This window comes from Anoplophora glabripennis, unplaced genomic scaffold (genome assembly GCF_000390285.2).
Source record: "Anoplophora glabripennis isolate ALB-LARVAE unplaced genomic scaffold, Agla_2.0 scaffold247, whole genome shotgun sequence".
Taxonomy (NCBI): domain Eukaryota; kingdom Metazoa; phylum Arthropoda; class Insecta; order Coleoptera; family Cerambycidae; genus Anoplophora; species Anoplophora glabripennis.
In genome coordinates, this window is record NW_019416598.1 from 678,717 (window position 1) to 694,647 (window position 15,931).

The 15,931-nt window shown below is 33.0% G+C and overlaps 2 protein-coding genes across 2 annotated transcripts; both read right to left on the reverse strand.

Annotated features, from left to right (window-relative positions):
- Positions 1-5,866: 5,866 nt before the first annotated feature.
- LOC108915519 (cathepsin L-like proteinase) lies at positions 5,867-9,694 on the reverse strand. The gene is made up of 5 exons (XM_023455048.1): positions 9,664-9,694; positions 9,312-9,402; positions 8,793-9,125; positions 8,402-8,690; positions 5,867-6,204 (listed from the first exon to the last, which is right to left on the reverse strand). The coding sequence occupies exons 2-5, from the start codon at positions 9,390-9,392 to the stop codon at positions 5,942-5,944; spliced, it is 966 nt and encodes a 321-aa protein (XP_023310816.1). The 5' UTR covers positions 9,393-9,402; positions 9,664-9,694; the 3' UTR covers positions 5,867-5,941.
- Positions 9,695-12,121: 2,427 nt separating this feature from the next.
- Positions 12,122-14,396, reverse strand: LOC111691305 (cathepsin L-like proteinase). The gene is made up of 5 exons (XM_023455049.1): positions 14,310-14,396; positions 13,952-14,042; positions 13,273-13,611; positions 12,910-13,189; positions 12,122-12,530 (listed from the first exon to the last, which is right to left on the reverse strand). Exons 2-5 carry the CDS (start codon positions 14,030-14,032, stop codon positions 12,268-12,270), a joined length of 963 nt encoding a protein of 320 aa, XP_023310817.1. The 5' UTR covers positions 14,033-14,042; positions 14,310-14,396; the 3' UTR covers positions 12,122-12,267.
- Between the last annotated feature and the right edge of the window lie 1,535 nt (positions 14,397-15,931).

Below are 15,931 nucleotides of genomic sequence, written 5' to 3' on the forward strand. Positions count from 1 at the left end.
ACAGCTCAGCTATTTAATGAACAACATCAAGATCGACATGTCAGGAGGAAGTATGTTCTAGAGTTAGTAAAAAAATTTCAAGAGACAGGGAACGTAGCCAATAAAAAACGAGAAATTGAAAAACCTATAGTTAATGAAGCTAGTGAAGTTGCAGTTTTGGGACAAGTTCATCTTGATCCTACATTAAGTACGAGGCAGCTGGCATCTGTGTCTGGGATCAATCGAACTAGCATACAAACCATTTTGAAGAAGAATAAATTCCATCCATACAAAATACATTTAGTCCAGGAACTTCATGAGGATGATTATGACCGCCGTTTGCAATTTTGCGAAATAATGAGTGAGCGAGCAGGGAACGATCCACAGTTCCTTTTTAACATCTGTTTTTCTGATGAATGCAGTTTTTTCTTGAACGGGACGGTAAATCGTCACAATTGCCGCTATTGGTCCGATTCAAACCCAAGAGTTTTTCACGAGGTGCATACACAGCAACCGGAAAAATTAAATGTATGGGCTGGAATTTTCGGTGACCGGCTGGTGGGTCCTTTTTTTCTACCTGGTAATTTGACTGGCCAAATGTATTTGCAATTACTGGAAGACGCTATTGACCCTGCCTTGACTGATATTATTGAAAATGTTCCAGAGTATGATGAAGATCATTTGATTTTTCAACAGGACGGTGCTCCTCCGCATTATGCGTTAATTGTCCGTCAGTATTTGGACCAACGTTTTCTACGGAATTGGATTGGGAGAAGAGGCAGCATTGAGTGGCCTCCACGATCACCGGATTTATCGCCCCTTGATTTCTTTTTGTGGGGATACCTAAAAAGTAAAATCTATAAAACACAGCCAGCGTCGCTGGAAGATTTGCGTCAAAGAATCGTCGACGAATGCCGTCGAATCACTCCGGAAATGCTTCGGAATGTGCGCGAACGTTTCGAACAAAATCTTTATTCTTGTATGGAAGCGGGCGGTCATCAGTTTGAACATTTAATCAACTAAGTAGTAAGTAAGCAACTAAACATAATTTAAATTTTAAAATGTAAATTTTTTTCAAAGTATTGGGCGGAATTATAAAATTTAAAGTCTGTTGTAAAGAGAATTGTAAGAGCTTTCAAAAGAAATATTACTCAACCCCCAATGCCATTTAAATATTTTGGGGTGATGCTTACCCTTGCTTGGGGGTGAAAGTGGCGGAGTCAAAAATACCAGCAAAGAATGTCCCCCTTTAATCTAAAATCGGCAGGTCTGAGCGTTTTTCTACAATCTTGACGCAGTTCCTGAAAATGGCTCTCTTTCGTGTTCATTTGGCCACCCTGTATAATTCACTACTTTTGTGCACCGGGTCAGCTCTTTAACTAAAAAAATGGCGGAGTTATGAATTTTTAAAAAAATACTAAATTTTCCGATGTTTCCGGACTTTCTTCGTTACTAATTATCAGATCGGATCGATCGATCTGTCATTTTATTCGTATTTCGATTCTCTACAAATTGTCTCCTTATAGCATTCAGATCGCTTCGTTAGTTTAGGTTTTATAAGCAAAAAACTTAAAAAAAATGCTATATGTGCGTTTTTTGCATAAAAATGTTTGTAAAAAATTATTTAATGTAAATTTTCGTAGGAAACATAGGAGTATAAGCATATATCTACAGACTGTCTTTTATATGATGGCACAGTCCTTTTGCCTACTAGTATTTTTGTCACCAACAGAACCTCTATTGATTAGCTTATTATATTTTTAGTGCATTGTGCATTTACGTCATCGGGCACTTCATACGTAATTAATAAATTAATTAACATTTACACGAATAAAAAAATGTAATCTTTAATCTAGATAAAGTTATCTGACATTTTTTTCGTGATTAATAAATTAATAAATAAAAACATACGAGTAAAAAAATTTAATCTATAATCTAGATAAACTTATTGTGTCGTGCCACATTTCTTCGTTTGAATAATTATAGAAATTATGCAAAATGAAAAGCTGTAGCCATGAACTATAAGTATTTTTTATGAGTATTAAATATTACGATATTACGAGAGTGTTTTTTTGTCATATAAAATCTGAATATACCCTTGCACTAAATCCCTTAACAAAAAACAAAATACAGATATATGTATAGATAATAAAATTAAGTTTAATAGTGTTATGCTAAATAACAAGTTTTTAATTTCTGTTGTTGAAAATGAGATAGATTTAGTAGTAATACGTAATTTGAAAAATAACGACTGTTACATATCCTATCGGCAAGGTTGGTTAGAAAAAATATTTATATACAGTATGACTTATTTGAAACTGGGTATTTTTTTATTTTACTTTTTACTTATCTTGCCTATTAACTTCAGTTGGACAGGACTGAGGCTGTATGTCATGTTATAATATTCCAAATGTTTTCTAATAATGATGAAGACAAAATCCGTAAGATCAGCACAATAGGCAATTTTATCGTAAAATAATTAATGTTTTTATGTTTTTGGGGTAGGCCCATTTTATAGAGCGCATAATTCCCTGGCTTACTCAGATTTTTTCGCTAATATGGTTACTTCAACTTTTACCTCTTAAAAATTATCTGGTTGTCCTAAAGTATACATTTCCCCGTCTACAATTAAAAAAAAATGTTGGTCAAAATCACCCTGTAAATAAAAACTTGATGAGAGTGGCCCGGTTTCAAACGGGTCACACTGTATATTAATTTATCACATTAATTTTCTAATTAATCTTTCTATAAGCAGTGGTCACTATCCAAAACTCTTAAAAAAATCAAAAGTAGTTTCTACATAGTTTCAAGTGCCTCGAATTCGTAATTCGACCCAATATCCACGGGCCCACGTACAAAGAAAAAAATGATTACCAGCAAGCTGTAACTTTGCGTGCAGCTTAAGTTTGACGAGTCTCCCAAGATTTCACTACGAGAAAAACTCAACAGTGGTAAGTTTTCCCGTGATTTTCAGGAAAACATCTGGCATAAACATGGAATGTTATGACCAGCACTTTTTTTAAGTTAAAATGAAAGATATATATTTTTTAAACCCCCAAAAAATTTGTCCGACAAAAATGTTGGNCTTTTCTTTAAAAATGGTACGGACTTAATTTGTTGCAAATGCGATTTTCTACAACTTCTTTTATTACAAATTTTATCGTGCGTAGGGTTACCAGACGTCCGGATTAATCCGGACATATTCGGGTTTTTACTACGTCCGGGTGGGTCCGGGCGGATTTTTCATAAACGTCCAGATTTTAAAGTAGTTGCCTTTATAAACATCAAATAATGCAAAATACAAAATAGTAAACTATTTTTAAAAAATGTAGTTTTGAGTTTTGTAAGTTTGAATAAAATAGCTATTTATGATATACGTGTTAAAAGTAAGATTTTATTTTGTGAGTGAAGATGATTAAAAAACGAGCGTAGCGAGTTTTTTAACTTCACGAACAAAATAAAATCACTTTTAACACGTATATCATACACTATTTTTTCTACAAAACTGTTAAAAGTGGGCTTTTTAATTGTCATTTTTGATGTTAAAAATGTCATTTTTTGACACGCGTGTTAAAAGTAAGTTCCTTTTAACACTAGTGTTTTTACAATTACAAAAAAATTGTATACAGGGTGGTCCCGAGCTAATAGGTCAAAATTCATGAGTAGATTCTCGAAGCAAAAATTTTGCGATTTAGCCGAACTTACCTTAGTCCAAAAGTTGATAGTTAAAGAGATACAGGGTGTTAAATGTAAAATATTATTTTAGTTTTTTTTCATTTATTCCTTAACAAATGCAAATATCCTCACAAAATTTTGAGATTTGAAAGAATTGAAATGTGTTCACATTTTGGTTAAAGTTCATAAAGGGCGCTAGCTGCAGTAGATTGAATGTGTTAAAAACGACATAACTTTCTTATACTTTAAGGTATCTCATCTTTGGTACCAAATTCTTATTTTCCAATTTTAGCATTTAGCAGGTACCTAAATTAAAGTTTAAACATCCCCCTACAAGATTCTGAAGAGTTTTTGGGACTCTCATTATTTTAAAGCCTTGTTTTTTAATTGTGAAGCTTCTTTACAAACGTAAATATGGAAAAAAGTTCCATTATTCCTCAATGTCAATATTTGGATTTCACAGCTTTTGGTTATCAAAATGAAACAGGTGAATTATTACCTAAATTTATTACCAAAAATCCATTACCCAGATACTTAGTTAAACAATGTAAATGTACAAACAACTGTAAAACTAAAGCTTGTTTTTGTAGGAAAAACTATGTCACTTGTCTACCTTTATGTGGTTATAACATAGAACAGTGTGAGAATTCTTATGATTGAATAAATGTGTGATAATAATGATAATATGCAGTATTAAATAAATGTTCTTTAATAAAAATCAAATGTATTTTATACTATTGCCCTTTTATTCTTTTCTGCACTCTATTCTCTCTATTCTCTCAATTTTGAATTAATTAAATAAAATTATTATGAATTATGAAATTTAAATAATCAATTTTTACATTATTTCATGACTAGTAATAGTACTTAGAATGCTAAATTCAAAGAACATAAGCTGAAGCCGCTAGACGAAATAGCGAATCCGCGTATGAGAGAGGCGCGCGCGCGGCTCATAACGCTTTATTAACAATTAAAAAACAAGGCTTTAGAATAATGCGAGTCCCAAANCGAAATAGCGAATCCGCGTATGAGAGAGGCGCGCGCGCGGCTCATAACGCTTTATTAACAATTAAAAAACAAGGCTTTAGAATAATGCGAGTCCCAAAAACTCTTCAGCATCTTGTAGGGGGATGTTTAAACTTTAATTTAGGTACCTGGCAACATCAAAAATAACAATTTTTAACACGGAAATCGGCCGTTGAAAATCGTCATTTCCGCATTTTTAGCAACTTAATTTGTTTATAACTTTAAAACTATCTATTTTAGAGGCATAGTGCCTAGGAACCTTTTTTGTTTATAATGTGCCAAAAAACCTAAGAAAATTTTTCCCGGAGTGAAAAAAACAATTTTTACAATTTGTTTAAACAAATGGGCACCAGATTTCCGGCCGGCATCATCTTGATTCATGTTAAGGAACATCTCACGAATCTAAATATGCAAAAAATATCGAGTCGGAAAAATTTCTCCCGCGAATGCGAGGTTTTCGCCTTGTCTAACTTGTTATAAGAGCCTTACTACCTTTCTTTGTTTGAATATAGAAATAATGCAATATGAAAAACTGTAACCAACGTGGCTCTGAAATTTATAAATTAATATCTGAATATCTCATAAATAAATCTCATTCTCAATCTCATTCGTTGAAAGCATAGACTTATTATAATAAATCTATGGTCGAAAGTTAATTACTTTTATAATATGGGATTTAGAGGGTTATTTTTAAATTGGTTGATCCAGTATCTCACTGATGGATCAATGTGTGTTAAAATAAATGAGTATACTTCGGAAATCAGAAATATTGATTATGGAATACCTCAGGGATCCGTGCTGGGTCCATTAATATTTTTGCTATAAGTAAACGAAACAGTCATGGGCGTTGCATGCTGCAAGTTTAAAAACAATTTTGTTTAGGTTTTGAAATTTTATATCGGTAGGTCGCTGATTTTTGTTTTGTTTTTTGAATCAAACGAAAAAGGGTTTAGGTTTTGAAGTGCCTGCGGTTTTTTTTAAGGTATCCATCCAGCTTGCAGTCCTGGCCCAAGCAAAAATCCTAGCTACGTCCATGGATACAGTAAAACACTTCCACTTTGACGTTGTTTGCTGACGATACGATTCTAGTGGTCTCCTTCGAATTGTCAAGATGTTATTGCTTTTTTCTTTGTAAAATAAACCGAATTCAATAATCTCCTTATTACCGTTAAAAAGACAAAAGCACTTTCTCATAGTAATATTGTAATCGTACCGCTTTATTATTCATCGTACATTTAAATTACACATGTCAGTCGGGCACTTAGATTACAGGATAGACGCCCCACAAGCCAATACCGCATTGGTCGTTCTTGTTACGAGCCATCTTGATGTAACCGCTCATTCCCCAATCGCTACCCCAGGAGTTCTTCACGATCCAATACTCTGTACCGGATTCCTCACCGTAGCCGACTACCAGGACTCCATGGTTGACGGTCCAGGTACAGGTAGAATCATCGTAAATTCCTCCAGAGTACAACTGGAAGCCGTTCGCGTCGATAGATACTGAAACTGGCCCAATAGTACCTGAAAAAGAAGATATTGGTGTTTTGATTTATCCTCTGTACCGCGTCTTAAGAAAAACCTCCAATTTATTCTATCCCCAATAGGAATGGTGTGGATGCGGGTAGTTTGAGGGATGTAAATATATGTAAAAAATTTCTTAAATATCCTCAAGATAATACAAAAAAGGGTATACCAGTTGAAAATCGATAGGATGTGCATTTTATAAAAATTTAAAAATATTAACACCAAACAGTGTGTTATTATGGTATATACAGAGTGTTATACTTTGAGTAATTCTAAGCCGAAAAGTTTATGTAAATATAGGTAGGGTAAGGCTTCGTTTTCAAGATACAATGTGTCAAACTTTTTTAAAAAAATCGTTTTTTCGTAAAAATATTAATAATCCTTTAGCCGAATTTGTTAAAATTTGGCAGTGTTATTTATGGTAGAAAGGGGCTATTTTAACCCTAACTAGATTAAAATTATTAAGTCCAGTGGCGTCTCAGGGGTACCTCAATCAATATTTTTGACAAAAAAATAAATAACTTTTTTTGGAGAAAAAAATCGCTTTATTGCATGTGCATAGACAACAAACAAAACATTTTTTAATAATTAATAAAACACAAAGATTTTCTTTAGCTAGCTTTAATTTTATAACAATTTCTAAGACTACAATGGACTATTGATATGGAAAAAATAACAGGTACACACCAGTTTTTGATAGTTTGGTAGTTTTAGTTTTTTATTATGTTGGCGCATGGACATGCAATAAAAAGATTTTTATTTTTTTTTCTCCAAAAAGGAAGTAAGACACAAACAAAATTGAAGAGGCAATAAAGTAAATTTTAGTTGCTTAATGCGAAAAAAATCATTCTAAGTTTTAAAAAAGTGGTGGCGCACATTTTTTTTGGTAAAAAATATTGGTTAAGGGACGCCAATGGACTTAATAACTTTAATCTAGTCAGGGCTAAATAAGCTCCTTCCTACCATACATAACACTGCCAAATTTCAACAAAATCGGCTAAAGGATTATAAAGATTTCTACGAATAAACGATTTTTTATAAAAGTTTGACACCCTGTATCTTGTAAACGAAGCATTATCCGATCTATGTTTATATAAACTTTTCGTCTTAGAATCACTCAAAGAATCACCCCATGAAATTTGATCACGTACTTAACTAACACTATGTATAATATAAAGTTCCATTGGCTGTGCAAATCAAATAAGTTTTTAATAAGTGCCAAAACTTCGCCAAAGCTGTCCAAATTGCCGTTGCCCTTTACTTAATTTCTAATTTGAAATGTCTAAACGGGGTGTACCGTGTTCAAAAATGTGTCCAAAGATACTAGGTACCTATATAAAGAAGAGGCAATGAATCCCAAACAAATCTGATTTTAAAAAAGAAAGTTATAAATTTGATGACAAGCAAAAGAATTATCTAGAATGACTGTTAGTTTTTTAAAAATCAGTAGAATTCATGTGCTTCCTGCTCTTTAGTGCTCTACCACACAAAAAAAAAACATTGAAATGAAAATTCACAAGATAGTTGGTGAAATGGGGTCAAGCACAAATTGTGTGAAAATTTGTTTTCATTGTGATAATTTTTGCAATTATGAAATTATTACCAGCAAATTGTAGATTTTCTAAAATTATCAAACAATATTGTACGAATTTGTGTCTGTAACATTTTAGGAACAATTTTGTGTAACACTGTTTTCTGCGTGCAGTGTTTTCGTTGATATAAAATTAGACAATCATTTTGCCACATGTGATCTAAGTGATCTTAAATCTGTAACCAAAAATTATATGTAGGTTTTAAATATATCCTTAGTTATTTTCTGATTACTGGCGAAGCAACTGTTCAAATCGATAATTTTCTATCATCTAATCACTGTAGAGATATACAAGTACGTACTCTATAGCTACACAAAGTAAAAATCTCATTATATTATACACATTTTGATTGTTATATGTAGCAGGTTTTTATTATTTTAAGTGCAAATTTAAGATACGTGAAAGAGAAAAAAGAACATGAGGCCTTGTAGAAATATTTAATTTTTTTCGGAAAATTTAATTATCTGGAAAACATTGCGTTTCCAAATGTTTGTATACACTTTCTTTGCTTATTTTTACTTGATAATATTTCTTTTTTAGTTCTCCGTGAATCACTCTGTACATAAATAAATTTGCTTAGGTAAAGAAGGATCTGTACATACCAACTGCATTTTGCAATTCTCTTTCGTTGTCGTAGGAAAGGGCGACGTAATTCGATATTTTTAGAACAGACTTGGATTGGGAATAAGAGCAACTACCATCCCTGCCTTGGTAGGCGTAGTCAGATTCCGCTTGGATACCGACTTCCATCACGTACTGGAAAGCGCTATGGATGGTTCCACCACTGCATCCAGAATTTCCGTAACTCGTCGAGCAATCGATCAAGTTCTGCTCGCTCAGAGAAATATGATTTCCTGTCTTGATGGCGTAGGCAGCTTCCATAGCTCCAGTCTGCGAACAAAATTATGATTGAAAGGTGCCCAACAAAAAGGAGTGGTTGTCGAGAATGAGAATACCTTTATACACCAAAGATCATAAAAAAGTCAGACTTACAGCGCTGAAAGCCCAGCAGCCACCGCAGCCACCTTGATTCTTAACTTCCGAAACGACTCCCTTGTCCCTCCAGTCGATAGCGCTGGGCGCAGCAGAAGCGTCGACGTCGACCAAAGGCTTCAGTTTCAAGTCGGGAATGGGCCTGGAGCTGTTGAGCATGGATATGAACTCGGTGGGAGTTAGATCAGCGAAAGGAGTGACTCCCATATAGTATGACGTCTCCCCCTTAGCGTATTTCTCGTTGTGCTCTTGGATGGTCACCAAGTTATCTTTGAAGATGGAGAAGCGTTGCTGTTCTTCCTTGAGATTCCTGTAGTATCTGCCATATTTTTCCTGAAATATTATTGTTAATTGTTATCACTAAGAATTATTTATTTGTTTGTTTATTCCGAAAGATCACAACAAGAGCAGGTACAGAAGCTTGTATCTATAATCTAAATAAAAATGCAGTTTATCACATATCACAAATAATTTTGTGTCGTTTGATAGAATTTTCAAAAAATGTAAAAATTTAGGTACCTTAAATTGCAGCCACTGGTCCTTGTCAGATGTGGCACTGATGACCAAAATTAAGGCAGCAAACACCACCAAGAACTTCATTTTGTTTTTTCTGTAAAAAGTAGCACGTTGTAATTTTATGGGGAATTTTTTAAATAATGATAGAAAGAGTTATTTAAACGAGAAAAATCGATTACATGAGGTTTAGAAATTGTAAATTTTTATTGACAAAATTCTTCTGCAAAAATACAATTTCAGCATTTTTTTTTCTTGAAAACTATTTTTGGAATATAAAACGGACGAAACAAGTCAGAAGATGTCAAATATCTGATAAAATTAAAATTTAAATGAAAATAAAATCATCAAAACTCACCTGGGAACAGCAAAAAGAAGTATGACTAAAATAGTAAAATTTGGAGACTTTATATTAGATTACAAAAGATTTATCAGGTTTATCACAAGTGGATATCTACAAAATTTATAAATAGTTTGAACATTATTAGTAATTTTTGTAAATTTGCAATAATACCCTTGAAACATGTATTCCTTTGTCTGATAAGGGAATATTTTGCAAAGAGATTACTTGCAACTTTGTACAACTGGTCAAAATCAAAATAAATTTTCTAAACTGATTCCGAAACACTCTTTATTGGTTATTTCGATAATAAAATTGTTGTTACTAACGTTTAGAATTCTGTGTTAGAATAGAACAGGAAGAGAAACATATCTAGAGACTATACTCTATTTTATTGTTTCATAAATTCTGTTTTTCGTCCAATGGTCCAATAAGATTATATCCAATTAAACGCATTTCCCCGAATTTCATATTTTTGTAATTATAACAAAATTGGTGATATAAACAATCATAGGCTTTAGGAATATCCCCAAAAACATTTTTTTATTTTCTGCATAGTCTAATATTTTACTAGCAAACTGAAAAGTAGGTTTTCTCTTAATATGTTGCGTACTATTAAATTTGTCACTACATTACTGCATACTATATTTACTGTATTACTATAACTGTCAACAAAACATACAACCATTGCAATTTCCTGCCGCTAATCTCATCCAAACAAGAGAAATAGTGAAAAATAGTCATAAGAATTCGAAATTAAATAAGATAGCTGTGGTACCTTGTTGCTTTTATTGTTTTAACACCTAAGGTTCTATTCGGCAAACTAGGTGATATTTATCTTGCCACTAAATTTTCCTTTGTTCTTATTTATCGTTTTGACAGTTTGTGACACTATATTACTATTTATCTTGTATATATTTCAAATATAAGTGGATTATGTCTATAAATAATCAGTGAAACTAAATATTCATTATTTATGTTTGTTAATCTATACATATAATTTTAAAACATTTGGGGTACCTATTAACAGATATTTTGTAACAAGCAATAATTTGCTAGATATAAATCTTGATTCTTACCAAATAATTTACGATTTATTATTTTCTCCAAAATTCCACTATAAGGTAAGAGCTTAAATAGAATAATATTAATTATATGTTTGCAAAATAAGGCATAAGGTAAAGAGGGTTCCAAAAAATAGAAAAATGGAAAAAATTAAAAAAAAATATGCCGGAAATGTTTCGTTTTTCAGATATGTAGTGTCAAAAATTTCTCAAAAAATGTATTTTTGTTTCGGAACGTCACTGAAATTTCGCACAAATAGTAACATTTTCTGAAAGAGATTGGTGAATTATATGATAAAGGTACTCTTATTTCTTTTTTATAGGGCGCATTGTTTTCCAGAGAAAAAGTGATTATAAAACCCTTCTTGTATATGATAACAAAAAAATTGTCTTAAATGATTTATTAATAATCTCTAAACAAGTAATATTATCCTTCAAAATACTTTAGAAAACATACGAGTTAATTCTTATCATGTGTTCTTATAAAAAGTATGCTTTTTTGTTATGAATAAAAACTCTTGTTTCTATGGCAAATGCCACAGAGCACCGGCAAATGCTATGTTTTATACAGCTCAAGTAAACAGATCGGATTTTAACCGCAAGGATAGGTAAAGTACTTATTATTATTTATTGGTATACAATAAATTTTTTTTAATATTTCCAAATTAGTATTTTTTGATATTTCAACCTTTTTCGCTACAGAATGTACCAATTTAACTTACTTGAAAAGTTGATACTTAAACAGCTACAGGGTGCAGCACTTAAATTGTAATTTTTTTTTTTCGTGATATACATACCAATGCCAATGGTAATGGAATTGAAGCTCATCGTCTGTATCCTATAATAGTCCATTTCATTCTACTCGATGCTTGATTTTAAGGCATTGATTTAATCGATGATAAACGTCGTTCGCTTCACTCTTAAAACTTGAATGATATTTTAGAAATTCTCTTTTCAACATAACACGATTCACTGTGATTAAATAAATCAAGATTGAATAAGTCAGTTGTAGTGCTATTCTTTTCACGAGTGTTTTAATAGCAAGAGATCTTTTGAGATAAAATACAATATAATATTATTATTATCTAGATATTAACATTTATTCAATAGAAAAATTGCGTGAAATGTTTCTAATAATAGCAACTTGGATTGGACTTTTACACCCATTTCAAATATGAGTCAAATCTGGAAATAACGCACTTAGTTTGACGTAAATTTAAATTTTTAGTCTTAAGAATAGCGTTAGTCGTACTATTATCTTTCAAAAGGGTAGTTAAGTAGTATATGGAGATGTTCTGAACTTTTATGATCAGTTTCGTGTTTATCAAGTTAATAAAAAATGATTTGCATTTAAATAGTTTTTGGAATTCTAAGAATTATTAAGTTTTTGTTAAACAAGTAAAAAAACAAGATACAAATATACATTTTTTATTTTTTAATTCATGAGATGACAACAATTAACTCCCAGAGAAACATCACAGTGAAAGTAAATGTGAATACACCCCATCTCTAGGTCTATACGTCACACCTTGTACGGCAGAACGATAGGACAACCAAATTACAATGTTGGATAAGAAATATCTAGGGAAATACCGCACAGGTTGCTGCCACGGAACATTTTGACGTATCCATTTTCTCCCCATTCGGCACCCCAGGAGTTCTTGACCAGCCAGTAATCTGCGCCGTTCTCATTTCCGTAACCAACGACGACTACTCCGTGGTTCAAGTCAGTTATATCGCAGGAGTCACTGGTGAAAACACCTCCGGCGTAGTTTTGGAAATGGGCGGCATTGATACCTACAGAGAGGGGACCAACATTTGCTAGAAAAGAATGAAAATTGTTAGTTTTTATTCTAGGTTGCAAGGTCTAAATAAAAGATTCGGTGTATAACACAATATTTTCCCCAAAACTGTTATTTGTGATCAGGTTTTAATATGCCATCAAGCTGAAAACGCATATTGCTACACTCCAAATGCTATAGGACCACAGTTTGAGACGTTCCTACAACGACTTTAGATGAACTGGAGCAGATATTATTTCCAACAAAACTCATGGGGGTTGGAAGTTCATTTTAGTGGCGGAAACTTGCCCTAGTCTATTTTCATGCCATATTTTTACATTATATTTTGGATGAGATAGTGCTCTCACATGGACCACTACCACTCTGAAGTTGTCAACCTTGAAGTTGCGATTACTCACCGGAGGCTTCCAACAAAGCGCTTTCGCTTTGGGCGACGTTAACGAAGCCTGAGACTCTTGTGACGCTCTTGCCCGAGTTGAATTGGCAAGATCCTTTAGCGGCTACGTACGGGTAGTCATTCTCTGTCTCGATTCCGTTGTCTCTGATGTACTCGAAAGCTGCTGTCATCCATCCTCCATCACAGGCTGCGTTCACGGTGGAGCAGTCCATAAGGTTTTGCTCGCTGAAGCTGACCAAGGAGCCAGTTCTGATGGCGTAAGCTCCTTCTACAGCGCCGATCTGCAAATGAACGAAAGTAATAAGGATATCATAGTTTGTTACTTGACAGGTCGAATCGGTGCTTTTCTATAATAGGTACTTACAGCGCTGAATGCCCAACAGGAACCGCAATTTCCTTGATTCTTAACCCCGGTGACGACTCCCTTGGACACCCAGTTGACCTCTGAGGGGGCTCCAAGACCGGATTCTACGTGCATGAGGGTGGATTGTGGGCGAGCTGGTTTTAAGGAGGCGCTGTAGTTCAGCATGGATTTGAACTCTTCGGGGGTCATGTCTGAGAACTGGTTGATTCCCATGTAGTAGGTTTCTTCTCCTTTGACGTATTTCTCATTGTGTTCGTCGATGATGCGCACGTTGCTTTGGAAGATGCTGTATCGGTGTTGTTCTTCTCTCAGGTTTCTGTAGTCACGTCCATAGTTTCGCTGGAATTTTTTTTTATATTAATAATGTATATAGAAATAATTCAATCGCTTTGGTTTCTGTTTGTCACGCTAGGAGAAGAATTGTCGAAATTGTTGCGTTTTAAAATGTGTCGACAATAAAATCTCATGGCATGGTAACAGTGTTTTGGATGTGGTACATCATAGGGAGATGATTGAAACCACGAGAAAGACTATACTTAATACCAGTAAGTTTAATCATGACTAAAATATAACGGGAGATAATTTGTTTTATTATTAATTTGCTTATTGTTCGAATAATTTTGTGTTAACAGTTTTTATAAAACCATGTGAAATTGATGTCAATTTTTCATAGACTTACCTTGAATTCCAACCACAACTCGTTGTCGGCTGTAGCGTTAATCGCCAAAACTACTGAAGCAAGAACAACCAAGAACCTCATTATGATCTTTCTGCGGAAAAATAATACAATTTAATTTTTTTTTGGGAAAACTATTAATAATTTTTTTCGCACATCTAAGATTTTAACTTAGGAACTAAAATAAGACTGACTAGATTGCTGTCTTCGTCAATTATATTATTTTGGTTATAAATACGTATCTACAGAAAACTAGTTAAATTGATATAAATAATTTTCAACAAGAATTAACATATTTGCGATACTTGCGCTTAAAAAGCTACAAATGAGTGAAATATATTCATTCGAATAATCCACTTACCTTACGAACAACGCAATGAGTATTGGGAAATGTCACAACTAGTCCTATATATATACATTTCTAATTTATAAACTCATCTTCAAACCTAAGATATGAATATGGTTAGGTGGTTATCGAAAATTTCATCTCTCAACAAATGTCGTATTCTTAACAAATGCGTTGTTTGTGGATACGAGTAAGTAGATTTTAAGTAGCTAGACGACTTGTGTGTAAGTACTTGTTAGTAATTGTAATTTTTTATCTGTAGAAGAGCATTTTGCATTCTTTAGATAAAATATACTGAAAGAATTATATCAGAATTTAATTGAATATGGACTAACAAATGTTATGTGTTTCAAATAAATACACGCACTTAATGATACAACATCCTGAATTTCGAAACAACAAACTTAATGATTCTTAAATTATTAAATCAAGACTGACAACAATATCAACAGAATATTTGTTCCACAAAATAATTCCAATATTTTAATCAGTGGCGTCCCAAACTGGGAGGTGTTTAGCTACATTTTGCTCTAGCCATTTACAAGTTAACATTTCTATTGGCTTATTTTCAGAGAAATTTCTGACAATCTTATGATAATAAGGAGCCAGTGAGTAGCGACGAACATTTTTACCAAAATTGCATCCAAATACAATAATGATTATAATTTATGGGAAATGTCTGCAAAATTGTGCACAGGCATCAGGGCTCTAGGCCGAGGACATATCCCAGATTCCGAAGGTTTGTTTATGTCTTACAGCAAGTTCGTTGTAATGGAAAGCTATTTACATAATGTACAGGGTGTTTCGTAGATCAAAAATCCAGGAGCGTATTCTGTGGCCAAAGGTAAAGTTTTTTTGTTATACAGGGTGTCCCGTTCATGTTTCAAAAAAACTTGTGTGCAAGTTCCTCATGGAAAAATAATAGGGGTAGTACTTTGAAAATAACCTATACCTCGAAGCCGACACTATAAATTGCCCGTATAGCCGCAAACAGAGCAGCACGCACATGTCCAAGAATATTCAGTCTGTCACTACAAGTGCCCAGAAAATAATGACATCTATTTGGCACCAACTCACCATTTTTTCTTCAATAATATATTCACCCCAGAGGTATATTTTATATTACATGTTTAATTTTAACAAATCGTTTTCAATATTAGCATACTTTAGAACTACAACAGAAAACTCCAAGGTTCAAATAAGAAACGAAAATATATGAAACTAACAACACCTAAAAAATAAATGAAAAAACAGGCATCGCCCAAACATAACTATAGTCATGTTGATTATCCCTCCATAATCAGTTCAAAATTTGAGAAAAAAATTATATCGGACGTAAATAAATCTACATGGCTCTGTACATCGCGCGTAGGGTAAACATGGTTATATGTGTAGTGATAGTGTATACACATACAAACTTTGAAACCAAAACGATAACATTTCTATATGTTTTTTGTCTTTGTTCTATTAAGAATATGTAATGGAACAATATTTATTAGTTAAGAATAACCATCTGTCAATTATCGCCAAGATTCTAGCAGTGAGGAATTAAAATGGGTCCAAATAAGGGAATTGAAAATGTAATTTTCTATCATAATTCATCATATATAATTATAAAGTTAATATTTAGTAATAAT